The sequence below is a fragment of the Hippichthys cyanospilos genome, chromosome 12 (assembly GCF_059441005.1).
Source record: "Hippichthys cyanospilos isolate Australia breed blue-spotted pipefish chromosome 12, RoL_Hcya_1.0, whole genome shotgun sequence".
NCBI classification, from domain to species: Eukaryota; Metazoa; Chordata; class Actinopteri; order Syngnathiformes; family Syngnathidae; genus Hippichthys; species Hippichthys cyanospilos.
This window is the reverse complement of record NC_142380.1, coordinates 4,980,281-4,993,147: the sequence shown is the minus strand read 5'-3', so window position 1 is coordinate 4,993,147 and position 12,867 is coordinate 4,980,281. Positions and strand designations below refer to the sequence as shown.

Below are 12,867 nucleotides of genomic sequence, written 5' to 3'. Positions count from 1 at the left end.
TGACGTGTAAAATGCGCGTATGATTTTTTTCTTTTAATTTTCTTCCAAAATGGCATAGCAGGTGTGAGCGTCATCCAGCTGCAGGCCGGCGTCTACGCTAGTGGGCATGCGTCACATGCAGCGGCGTAAAGCTTCCTTCTCCACAGTCCCACCCGTGCCGTGACATCACTGATGACATCACAGATGACATCATTGATTCCCAGAGTTGCAACATCTTTTTTTTAGGGGGGGGGGAGTGTGGAGATTTGTTTTCATGGGAATTAACAAAGGGATTTACAAAACTAAAGGTTCAATCTTGATAGGGAACTAGCAATAACTTAACTTCCCGTGGAAGGTGACCGTAAACTTTTGAGAAATGTTCCGGAGGCGTGGCTGGGATTAAAGGTTCCGATTTGAGGAGGGGCGACGCTCAGGGCGGCGTACTCCACACCGCCTCACCCAGCCCCTCCCCCGTGGAGGAGAGCGGTAGCGCCCCCCCGCTGGGCGTGAAGGGGTCCGTGTCCGTGTCCGTCTCGCCCTCGGCCAGGTAGACGGGTCTGGGTCTGGGTCGGGTCCGGCCGCCGTCCTCCTTGGCTCCGGCGGCCCCCGCCGCCTCCTCGCCGTCGCGCTCGCCGCCGGAGAAGCTGAAGCCGCTGGGCGAGCGCTCCAGCTCCTCGTGGTTGACCGACGGCAGCGACAGCGGCGAGTCGCCCCCGCGCCCCCCGCCGTGCCCCCCCGTGGTCCTGCCGGACAGGTCCTGCAGAGAGCTGATGGGCAGCACGGTGGGGCGCGCCACGTACGTGGGCACGGAGGACGGCGGGCGCGCTTGGCCCTGAGAGCGGCCGCCGCCTCCTCCGCCCGGCGGCCGATACGACGTAGGCGGGAAGGCCTCGCCGAAGTTGGGGAAGAGCCGGCGGATGTCTCCGCCGCCTGAGGGGTGGCAGGGTTCCATGGTCATGTGGGCGGCGCCTGTCGAGTCCACGTGCAGGTGCTCGCTGTGCTGAATGTGCATGTCCACTAGGAAGTCCAACTTCTTCTCCATGTCCTCCACCTGAAGCAGGTGGAAAAATTGCACTAAAATGAGAATGAAATAAAAATACTGTCGAAATATAAATGAGGCACCCAATGGCTACTTTTAGCTCCTACGAAAAAGGATCAAGGTGGGGTGTTACCTTCAAATGGACTCGGAATTATCACTTTAAGCAGTGTTTCTCAAATGGGGGGGGTGCAAGGCGATGCCGGGGGACCAAGTGACCCCAGAGAAAAGGATTTGTTTCTGCCATGTGAAGTCTATTTGTGATAAAATAAGGATTTGTATCTTTTTTTAAAAAATTAAAATGATTTCAGGCACTTTCATGCACTTTTTTCAGTTTTAGACTAAGCTGTAACCCATATAACCGCTGTAAAAAATCACCCGTTGTTGAAAAATGATTCGTACTGCTGTTTTTCTTTTGTTATTGTTAAAAATGATTTAGGTATGGTTTAGGTATACGTATACAATTTTTATCCAGAGAAATGTTCTGGCTGAAAATAACTAGAACGGCAGCTGGTACTCTTGTCTCAAATCTGTGTTGGTAAGTCAAAGCAAAAAATAGTGTCGTGGAGCTCTCATCTCAAATTCAACGGTTCGACTTTGGGGTGTAGTTCTACCTTCTGCCACAAGATGCTGAGCAGCACTGAGCAGCAGTGAAAGAGAAGCAGCCGAGTCCGCTCGCTCACCTGCCTCTCCACGCGCACAAATCTTCCCATCATGCTTTGGTCCTCCACTTCTGCCATGGAGTGGGGTTTGGACAAGAAGGGCTCGTGCCTGGAACACCCACAAAACAGTACGGGTGATAACTGATAACCTTTGACCTTGCGCACATGTTCACATGCGAAAATTGAGGTTGGGCCCCACCTGGGCGACTGGCTGCTGGAGTAATTAAAGGGCGGCTTAACAGGTTTCTTCTGTTTGGGGGTGAGGGGGGCTCCGGGTGCCAGAATCATGTCGATCCTGAGAGAAGATGAAGATGATGGAGGAGCTTTCAGAACATCAGGTTTGGGCTTCCCCGAAGTTCTCACCTGGTCTGCAGGTACTTGATCCTGCAGAGCATGTCCAGGTGTCCGGCCGAGTACTGCTCGATCACGTCCTTGACGTCGTAAGGCCTCAGCGTCTCCTTGAAGCGCTTCTTGTTGAGCAGGAAGGTCATGATCCTGAGGAGCGCAACAACGCACGGGAGGTCCGTCACCTCGTTTCGCCCGGCAGAGGCGAACGGCTCGTGCGCCGACCTGACGGCCCGGATGGCCAGCTTGAGCGTGGGGATCATCTCCTCCAGCAGGATGTCGGGCGGGAAACCGCGTTCCTCCGGGACCGCCTCGGCGATGGCTGCTGCATCTAAGGTCAAACGTTCTTCCAGCCATCCATGCAACGCTGAAGACTTTCATATGGAATCTGCTTTACTCGGGTATGCTGTCGTTGTGGATTTTTTTTTTAATGCCTTTTCATAACAAAACTGCATATTGTTTGCTGTCCTGATTAGCTAGAAGACTTTAACCCTTTTTTATCTATTTCCTCCATATCAAAATAGTTTACTAGGGAAAAATAAAATGAGCACTTAGAATAAAGGAAAAGGCATATTAAAAAAAAACAACAGAGTAAATAAAAACTATATGATAAACAAAAAAACTTAATTGGGAAAATATTCATAGTAACAATAAAAACAAACAGAAAAAATGGAATATGGAGACATTTATAATGAAATATTTACAATACACAACACACATATGGTCTAAATGAAAAAATAAAATGCCAAAAAAATAATTTAATAAAAATATCAAATCAAAAAATATCCCAAAGGAATAACAGAACATGAAAATATGCAAATGAAAAATATATGTACAGGTATATTCAAGAAAAATACAAATAAATGGAAATGGAAAATCATATCCAGTAGAATAAAAATCGTAATAAATGATGAATGAAAAAGCGTAATAATAAAAAACTAAAATAAAATGTAATGTAAATATACGTAATAAACAAATAACAAATGTAAATGTAATGTTTTACATGATAAACCATTGTAAATAAAATACTTAATAAAAACTTAAACTAAACAATGACAAAAAAAGAACATATACGTACAGTATGATTAAAAAAAAGCAAAAATCAAGCAAATTCTGTTATAAAATAATAAACACTGATTTAAATGGTAAACTAATGCGCATGATGAAAAAAAACAACAAACGGAACGAGTTACAAGAAACAAAATAGAATCTCTAATAAAATGAAAAAATATGTAACAAAAATATAAACATAGAAAAAAAAACGCTTCTTTGCAGGATTTACTTCTTACACCACGCAACGCTGCTGCTATTTTCGCGCCCGGTGGAGAGAGCGTTAAGTGGGGCACCTTCGGAGCTCTGGCGCAGCGTGGTCGCCCTCATGCGGAAGGCGGTGCGCAAGCGTTCGCGGTTGCTGAATCCGGCCGGCTTGGGCTCCTTGGAGGGACTTTCCTCCGCCGCTTCGACGGCGGCCGCCATCTTCCTGCTCGCCGCCACCGCCACCGCCGCCATGGCCGGACGCGCGTTGGGAAGGCGCACGCGCTCCAGCAGCGTCATCTTCTGGCTGCCGGGCGACACGGTCGTCATGGTTACAAGAAGGAAGGTCAGCAAAAAATGCTTGAGATTTTACTTTATTACACGACGCAATGATCGATAACCACATACGAAAGGGATACTAAACCAAAAAGCCAATATTTTGTCTATAATTCGTTATTTTTTATGTAATGACATCACATGGGCGCATGTCTCATTTATTGACCAATCACGGATCACCTGTGAGTTTGGTCATGTGACCAAAACATGACAGTCAACATTTCGTGATACCTATTGACATATTTTCATTTTTTGCTATTGAATTTCTGGACTCTTAAAGGAAACGTATAAAAACGTCTTTGGGAGTGAATGAATGAAGAAAAAGGACATTGGAAAATCTGCTATCCGTCTTTTGAAAACGACGCCACAATGCGGCCTGGCAGCAGCGGAAGACTCCAAGACGCTTCCTTTGTGGCGCCCCACAAAGCCGAGAGCGCCGGGCGGAAACCGAGACTCCTGCCGGGGGGCCAAACCCGATACCGCCGCAACAATGGCCTCTTTGGGGCTTTGCGACGCTCACAGGAGAAGAAGAAGAAGAAGACGAAAGATGATGAGAAGATTATTCGGGCCAACAATGACCTGATGTGTTCATTTGTCAGTGAAAGAGAGCAAAGAAAAGTATTGGGACGCCTATCGGCCTTGTTGAGATGGCGACCGGTGGTTAGTTTGGGTTTTCATGTTAGAGTTTGGACTTGCTTTTTGAATGTAGGTTTTTTTTTTTTTTTGGAGCAAGTCTGTTAGGTTTTAATAATAAAAATTAGAACTTTAGTACTTAATAGTTTTAGCATGAATATTTTTTTGTGGGTGCAAGACAAAAAAATAATAATATAGAGTGTTCTTACTCCTTATGAACTTTCATTTTGTTCGCCGAAAAAAATTGCGTTTATTGTGAAAGGCAACCGGATCTTGTTGCACTGAGCACTTCCTGTAATCTAGCGCGAAAACAATGCACGACTGACTACTACTCCGTGTCCTCAAGTACAGCCTGTACGTATATATGTTTTGTTATGTATAGTTTTACACGTCTGTTGGGGTTATTGTTTGAATGTTTGTATCACGAATATATTGCTTATGGCGAACATCAATACGCCTGGCGATTAGCATCGAGCTAGCGATTAGCATTTAGCTAGCGGATAGCACGTTAGCTCGCGACTGTTAGCATGCTCGTTTAACTTCGTGTTATTTCATGCGGCAGACACGTTGGCGCGTTACTTTGTTTGTATTTTATTTGCAGCGGCATGCAAATAGTTTTCATGTCTTTATTGTTTCAGTCTTACACCTTTAAAGCACCAACAGCGGATAAAGTGGAAGAGTCACCAACCGATGTCGACAGGTGTGGAATTGTCTATGCATAACTATCACGAAACATAGCAAGGGCAGAATATTCTCAGACAATTGTATCATTTTTCCTTTCCTGTAAAGACATAACTATCCGGGTTTGACCGGCCCCTCGAGGAAACTCCCGAATTTCCCGATGGCCACCATATTGTCACACATACAGATCATACATTTGTCCTGACTTTCACAACGACTTGTCCTACCTTGCCATGACCTCTAGATGGTCCTTCCTGCGTGGACACCATGGAGACAAACTTCGTTAAAAAGCGACAGTGGTGGACATTTGCGTTTGCGCGTGCATCCATGCGACTCACCTGAAGCACGGTAGCGAGATGATGGTCTCGTAGAACCTCCACGTAGCGATGAGGTCTTCCCTGATTGGATTGGTGGAATAATAGCGCCACGCCGACTGCAAGAGCCACACGCATACGCTCGATCGTCCGATCGGATGGCAGCGAAAATGGGCGGGGTCTCCTCCCCGCTCACCTGGATGAGTCCGGCGGCCGGATGGCGTCTCTTCTCAAAGTGTTTCTGTCTGTGCTGCTCCTGGACCTTCAGGGCCAAGCCGGACCCCAGGATACCCTGCGTCATCAATGCAAAGTTCATGGTCAGCAGTGTGACATCATCAGCGCGACATGTCATCACCGTGACATCATCCCGTGGCCTCAGCAATGACGTGATCACATACCGCAGGCAGAGCAAAGAACGAGACGCCGATCAGCGCGAAGGTGCCGGCTAAAAGTCTCCCCGCCCACGTCTTTGGCGTCTTGTCCCCGTAGCCGATGGTGGTCAGCGTGATCTGTGCGAGCGCGACGCAACCTGTGACGTTTGCATGCCGCCGTCGCCGCCTTCCGTCGCGCTTACGTACCAGCCCCCACCACAGCGCGTCGGCGTACGTGTCAAAGTCCTGAGCTTTGGGCTGAGCGGTGGGGTCGTCCTGCTCGGACGCGTCCAGCGACACGTCGTCCTTCTCCACCAGGTAGACGAGAAATGACGCCAGGATCAGCGACAGGAAGCCGATGTACCAGGCCGTGATCAGCTCCTGAAGAAGTCACCGTAACACAATAAAATACCTTCAATTTGCTCTTAACTCTTTTACATCCCATATAAACACGGGGTGTACGTATATATAAGGCTGAAACGCCTTTTCAAACCAGCCACTAGGTGGCAAAAGTGCATTTGTTAAGAGATCAGCAGAGCTCATGGCAGCAAATACACCCCGTAGTACAGAAGTAGTACAACGATATTTTGTGGTAATCGTGTACATTTCTAAAAATTACAAGCTCGTTTGATGGAGGAGAAAGATTCAGTCAGTTTGTAACAAAAAGTTACATCTTCGGACCGGTCCAATTTGTTTGAAATTGGATACGACTTTCGCCATCTTTTCCTTTTCATAATGGGTCAAAGTCCATCAGAAAAATTATCCACGCAGCCTCGTTGTTGACGACAAAGAGGCAAGAATGCCGCGCTTGAGGAAAGTGCATTTGAAAGTGCAAATGCGCTAAAACGGATGCATACTATATCCAAAAAAAAAAAAAGGGGGGATTGAAAACGAGGAAAAGCTTTTCGTTCAGTGGTCTCACCTTGCTGTGCGCGTAGATGGCCGAGCCCAGCAGCTTCCAGGTTCCTCCTCGCCGGTCCATGCGCAACATGCGCAGGATCTGCAGGAAGCGCAGGCTGCGCAGGGACGTGGCCAGCACGTTGCCTTGGTTTCGGACCGCCACCACCGGCACAGACGCCACCAAAACGAAGATGTCTGACCGAAGAGGTGGCGCAAGATTGATTACATGAGGACTTTAACATTCAGTACTGTTTCCATATGGTGCTTTTATATACAGTATTGTTTATAGTTGATTCTACGGGTGTCCTTACCCAGCATGCAAAGCGGCTTGCGAGCAAACTTGAGCCTTCCTCTCCATCCTTTGTAACGACAGCAGCATCCCGCAGCCCAAATGCGCAACGCAAACTCCGCCCCAAAGATGAAAATGGCAAAGGTCTCCTGTAACACACGAAACACACATCGTCAGTTTTTTTGTTTTTTTTTGCGTCATGTGCGTGTGTGCAAAGCTCACCAGAACCACCAGCCAATGAGCTGACGTCTTCTCGTGCTCCTTGAAGGTTGTTAACACGGCCAAAATCAAGCATCCCAGGACGATAAGAAATCTACAAACACACAAACGTCACTTCATTCAAAAACGGATGTAAATTATGTAGGACACATTTTTGAGCACTAGGGGGCAGCCCACATTCACTTCAGAACTTCCTGAAAGTACGTGGTTCCTTTTTTTTTGCCGACTCAGCAGAATAAAACACACGCACACAACTCTATCTTCATATATATATATATATATATATATATATATATATATATATATATATATATATATATATATATATATATATATATATATATATATATATATATATATTTTTTTTTTTTTTTTCAGGACAAGATTCCTTCATGTTTATTCAGGGATAATTATTTAAAAAAAAAAACTTTCCAGGGAGTGTTACCAAGTGTGTTCTGATGTTAATGACCGTTAAGTCCTTGGCGCCCCCCGGACGCCAAGGTTACCCGGAGGACAATCAATGCAACTTCCTGTTTGCCTCCAAGTGTTTTGTTTGCTCAATGAAGCGCTAACAATGCGGCCGGCGCCGATGTTCGTTCGCATTGCACTCGATCGCCTCGTTGCTGTCGCTGCGTCAATACAACATGCGCGCACACACTGCTTGTGTGTTTTTTGATGTTCCGGCCTGGTTGCCGCGGTTACCATAGATCTCCATTAAAGGTTACGCAAGAGTCACCAACTTCTCTGTCGCCAATCCCGAAAACAAAAGTGAGCACGCCCCTTGGCGATAATGCGGCCAATCACATTCATTTTGGCGTTATCACTCTCAGCCTAGTCAACGCGCTCGCTTGAAGGTCACGTGACTTCTGCCGCTTCATCCGAGACTCATGTTTTCCGAAGGTCGTCCGGCTAATAAAAGAAAATGAAGAAAGTCGCTCGCCTGCCATTAATCCGCTCCGATCCGAGGAGGCCCCGCCCCCCTCCCTCGAGGATTCCTAACGAGCAATTTACAGAAGAGATCCAATAAGAAGACTGCAGACGCAGCGGATTGGACGCGTCCTTTGTGTGGGAAAGCGTGAGAGAAGAAGAACCTTGACAAACTTCTCATCGAATGAGAAACTTGATCAAAGCGATGATAAAAACGATTATAACATTATTTCGATTGATCACTTAACTCATTTACTGCCATTGACGGCGATAGACGTCAAAGACCCATTCCCAAATCCGTTAATTTTTTCATACTCTGGCCCAGTCAAATGGATCTTTGACGGTTATAGTCGTCAATGGCAGCGAATGAGTTGGGTATGACCATTTTACATAATCTCTAACCCAGAATGATGCAACACTGCCATCTGTTGGCCAAATGTATCATCACGCAGAAGCTCAAAATTCGTAGACAAGAAGACCGTTTTCCGAGAGAAGGTTGAGAGAATTCTGACATTGAAGAATTCTCACTTCAAAGGCGGATTCAAAGGATTAGCAGAATTCTGACAATTCACAAAAATTTCATGTTAATATTCACTTTTCTCAATGTACAGTCAGAAATCCTACTATATTCGGAGTTCTGGCTTCAAAGTCAAAATTTGACAGCTGAGATAAAAGTCATAATTCTCAGAAGTCAATTTTTTTTGTGAGAATTCTGTCTTCAAAGAATTCTCTTTTTAAAATGACAATTACGACTTTAAAAGTGAGAATTCTCACTTTGAAGTCAAAATCTGAATCCTCAGACGTCACAATTCTGAGAACAAGGTCAGAATTCTCAACCTTAAGTCAAATTCTGACGTGAAAATGAGAATTCCGATCTCTCAAAATTCAGATTTTAACTTTTAAGTGCGATTTCTCAGAATTCTGAGAAGAAAGTCTAAATTCTGAGAATAAGGTGCAAATTCGCTGTGAGAATTTGTGAGAATTCAAACTTTGATTTCTGAGAACAAAGTCAAAATTCTGAGCTAAAAATCAGAATCCAGCCAACGAGTTTTTTTTCCGTACAAGAACTGCGCTGACGTCGGCTTTTATCTCTCATCTGCTTGCTGTCTCTTCTTCTTCTTCTTCTTCTTCTTCTGCTGACAGGTGGAAAGTTGCTGAAAGGAAGATTAGCTCAGCGAGCGTCGCAATTCTGACGGGAGCGCTTTGTGCTTTTCCGGTCCGACTGATGTCAAACAAACGAGCGTGATTAGCGACGCTAATTGGATCCATTAGTGCACGTTAGGGAGCTTGCAGTTAATCGGGCCTCGCGGCGGATAATGACTTTCCTCGTCAGGTTCGCTCCGACGTCCCGAGGGAGGAGCCGAGCGGCGGCGGCGGCGGCGGCGGGATCGATCGGGGAAACTTTCATTGATTTTCATGTCATGTCTCTTTGATGTGGGATGTTACGTGATATGATCAAGATAATAATTGCATTAAGGAAAAGACTACAGCACAAAAACAAATTATAGATGACTTTGAAACATTGCATCTTCTTTCCTCGACGCTGTGGTCTATTATATATATATATATATATATATATATATATATATATATATATATATATATATATATATATATATATATATATTAGTGGTAGAACACTTATAGGCAACTATTGTTAGTTAGTGGTAGAATACTGATATACTAATATATATATATATATATATATATATATATATATATATATATATATATATATATATATATATATATATACACACATATATATATATATATATATATATATATATATATATATATATATATATATATATATATATATATATATATATATATATATATATATATATATATATATATCAGTATTCTACCACTAACTACCAATAGTAATATGGAAACAGTGAAATTATGATAGAGGAGATAGAGTGTGTGTAAAATATTATGTGTCCGTTTGTTTTATTCCACCATTTGTGTTAAAATATTGTCTAAAAGTATACAAAGTTTATTTAGCTGTAAAAATTGTTTCAAGCTGTATTTTTTTTCCCTTTTATGTACAAGTAACACCAATGAAACATTGATTCCACGTTCTGCCAACTGAAAATGACATCACATGTACTCAAGACCAATCACAGCTCAGCTTGAGGTCACATGGCCAAACCCGAAAAACAGGTGATTCGTGATTGATCAGTACTTGAGAATTGCAAACTTGTGACGTCAAAATCAGTCAAGGGCATATACAAAATATGTTTTTTTCACTTTTTACTCCTGAAAATGGCTGAAAAGTTTATTACACTATGAGGGGTTTTAATGGCACATGCTCACTGCTAGCTTTAGCATTAAGCTAACGGGGGCCCTTTTGGAGGTGACTACTTCAATGCTTGTTTGGTAGTGGGAGAAACTCACTGTATATAATGTATTAATTGCCTTGTCTATAAATAAAGAGGTGATTTATGAAGAAAATCCTATTTTTCGGACTATTTGAAGTTGATATTGCTCACCCCCAATTTAACGTCACGTTTTGAGTCGCAACATAAACTCTTGTGCGTTGTTATTCCAGATGAGGAGGCCGCTGACTCATCATATTTGCAGGTGATGCTGTGGGAGAAGCGACGCCCCGGTGCAACCTCATCTTCGGGAAGGCCGCGCTTTAATTACATTTCGTTTCCCGCTCGCTTAATTAGCGCTCAGTCCGCGGGAGGAAGCGAGCCCGAGGAAGGCCTCGGTGTATTTCGGAAGTCAAAACGTCATCCGACGGATTCGGGAGATTACGAGAAAGAAACGGAGGGGAAGATGAATGGACACGAGGTGAAAACCGTTAAGTGTGACGTTGATGAAGGTCATCCATCTCCCATCAATCAAATTCCTTGTTTACAATTGTTCTCCCGCGGCTCGTCCATCAATGTGATGGACGAGCGCTGGACCGGACCCAACTGGACGGCGTCCATCGCCGTCTCGTAGGGCGCCAACATCCAAGCGGGATCGACGAATAATGAGCAATCAGCTTTTGGACTTTCTGGACCTTGATTTGCCATTTCTGCTACCAAACTAGAAGCGAGTAGTCATCTGGGCTAAATCCTGGAAAGTGAGCGTCAAGCTGGTCTGCGGGAGCCAGTCAGGCGTGGCCGGGCCACTACCACTCACTCCCAGCTGACAAGAACGCTCGTTATGAAAGAAGGCTTTGTGCGGGAAAGAGTGGCTGGTGCTGACGCACGCCGACGCGAAAGTGGTGACTTGGGGGAAATGACTAGCTTTTTTCAGTGATTCTTAAATGGGGGCACAAATACACAAATGCTTTTTTTTTAATGAATGACAGGAACAGTCAAGTTTTCTTTTCAAATTACGAGCAAATTCATTGGAACATGAAGCTAATTATTGCTCCACTGGGTTATTGCAGCAGTTCTCAAAGGGAGGTATGTGAAGGCAATATGAGGGAGTTTATGGGATTTGAAGAGGGTTTCTGCAGGTATCACTAAACCTTTTAATGCTTTTCAATGCCCCAACAGGAACTGTACACTTTCTTTTCAAATTAAGGGCAAATTAACAAGAACATGAAGCAAATTATTGCTGTGTTATTTTGTAGCAGCAGTTTTCTTTGTTGCAGTTTATTGCTTCATGTGACAGGAACAGAACACATTTTTGTTTCAAATTAATGGCAAATAATTTGCAACGTAAAGCAACTTATGGCACATTTATGGGGGTACAAGTATCCTTAGGGGTACAAGAAGGCAGTTCAGGGGGTATGTGAAATTTATAGCAGGGTTTCGGCAAATCAATACTTTTTGATGCCTCAACGGGAAGAGTAAAATTTTGTGATCAAATTGAGGGCAAATTAAGTGGAACATCAACCAACCTTTTGTGTTGTAGCAACAGTATGCAAAATGGGGTATGATTACATTTTTTCTTTTCAAATTAAGAGCAAATCAACTGGAACACGAAGCTAAATTTTATTTGATATTTTATTGCCCCATTGCGGTATAGTAATGGATCTCGAATGGAAGAAGTACCCCTGGGGGCAGCTGAAGGCACAGCATGGGGTACTTGAGATTTTTAGCGGATTCCTGCACATATCAGCAAATCAAGTTTTTGAACCTTTTAATGCACTGGTAGAAAAGTGCATTTGTCTTTTCAAATTAAGAGAAAATTAATTGGAACAAGAGACTTTTTTTTTAATCAAGAAATAAATATTCTGGGATTGCAGAGTAAAAAAAAAGATGAGAAATACTACTACAATTGGAGTTGCAAAGGGGGAAAAAAAAGGTTGAGACCTCCTGGATCTCCTGGATCCTAAATGTCACTTTGCAGCCAGACCCCCCCCCCATAACCAAACTACCGCCTTCCCTAACTAAACGCATTGAATGACATGCATCCCGTTTCCATGGCAACAGCTCCTCTCGCCAGTCTCCCAGGAAGATCCCCCAATTGCCATGGCGACACCCGCTCGCTTCCCCTCCCGCCTCCCCGTCAGGGATCACCAGTCGTGCCTCGTCTGCGCCGGTTTCCATGGCGACGCTCCACGGCAGCCCGCCATTGGACGCCTGAGGCGGCTTAGAGTAAACAAACAAACATGTCTGCCACCGCATTGCCGCTGCCTCGTCCTCAGCACGCCTGTCTGTGTACCCGTGTCATCTTTGTCCTCGCAAATAAGACCACGAGTGGGAGAATAGACCAAAAATCATCATTTATAACAGCCAGCCATAAAAAAAGTATCTGCAGGAGCTTCAAAATGATTTGAATCGGGTGTGTTTGAGAGCGAGGTTCGAAAACATGCAGCATACCGGCCCTCCAGGACTGCAGTTCGACTCATGTAACATCATGCAGTTCAACTGGCCCCCAATTCATGTTTATGGGTCCTGACTGCAGATTCATCACAAACCGCAAGTAAATTGCTTCTCAATTATTTTTTGCAAAACCCCATTTAGGA

At 44.4% G+C, this 12,867-nt stretch overlaps 1 protein-coding gene across 2 annotated transcripts in view; it reads right to left on the bottom strand.

Moving 5' to 3' along the window:
- Positions 1 to 18: 18 nt before the first annotated feature.
- Positions 19 to 12,867, bottom strand: part of kcnq3 (potassium voltage-gated channel, KQT-like subfamily, member 3) — a 29,677-nt gene continuing 16,828 nt past the window's right edge. For both annotated transcript variants that reach the window (XM_088428764.1, XM_088428765.1), the window contains exons 3-16: positions 7,023 to 7,113; positions 6,823 to 6,949; positions 6,534 to 6,706; positions 5,819 to 5,992; positions 5,639 to 5,749; positions 5,437 to 5,532; positions 5,265 to 5,359; positions 5,154 to 5,180; positions 3,369 to 3,583; positions 2,248 to 2,353; positions 2,041 to 2,172; positions 1,877 to 1,972; positions 1,699 to 1,786; positions 19 to 1,030 (exon numbers count right to left, since the gene is read on the bottom strand). In XM_088428764.1, coding sequence (XP_088284890.1) covers positions 410 to 1,030; positions 1,699 to 1,786; positions 1,877 to 1,972; positions 2,041 to 2,172; positions 2,248 to 2,353; positions 3,369 to 3,583; positions 5,154 to 5,180; positions 5,265 to 5,359; positions 5,437 to 5,532; positions 5,639 to 5,749; positions 5,819 to 5,992; positions 6,534 to 6,706; positions 6,823 to 6,949; positions 7,023 to 7,113 — 2,152 coding nt within the window. In that variant the 3' untranslated portion in view covers positions 19 to 409. The remainder of the gene's footprint in view (positions 1,031 to 1,698; positions 1,787 to 1,876; positions 1,973 to 2,040; positions 2,173 to 2,247; positions 2,354 to 3,368; positions 3,584 to 5,153; positions 5,181 to 5,264; positions 5,360 to 5,436; positions 5,533 to 5,638; positions 5,750 to 5,818; positions 5,993 to 6,533; positions 6,707 to 6,822; positions 6,950 to 7,022; positions 7,114 to 12,867) is intronic.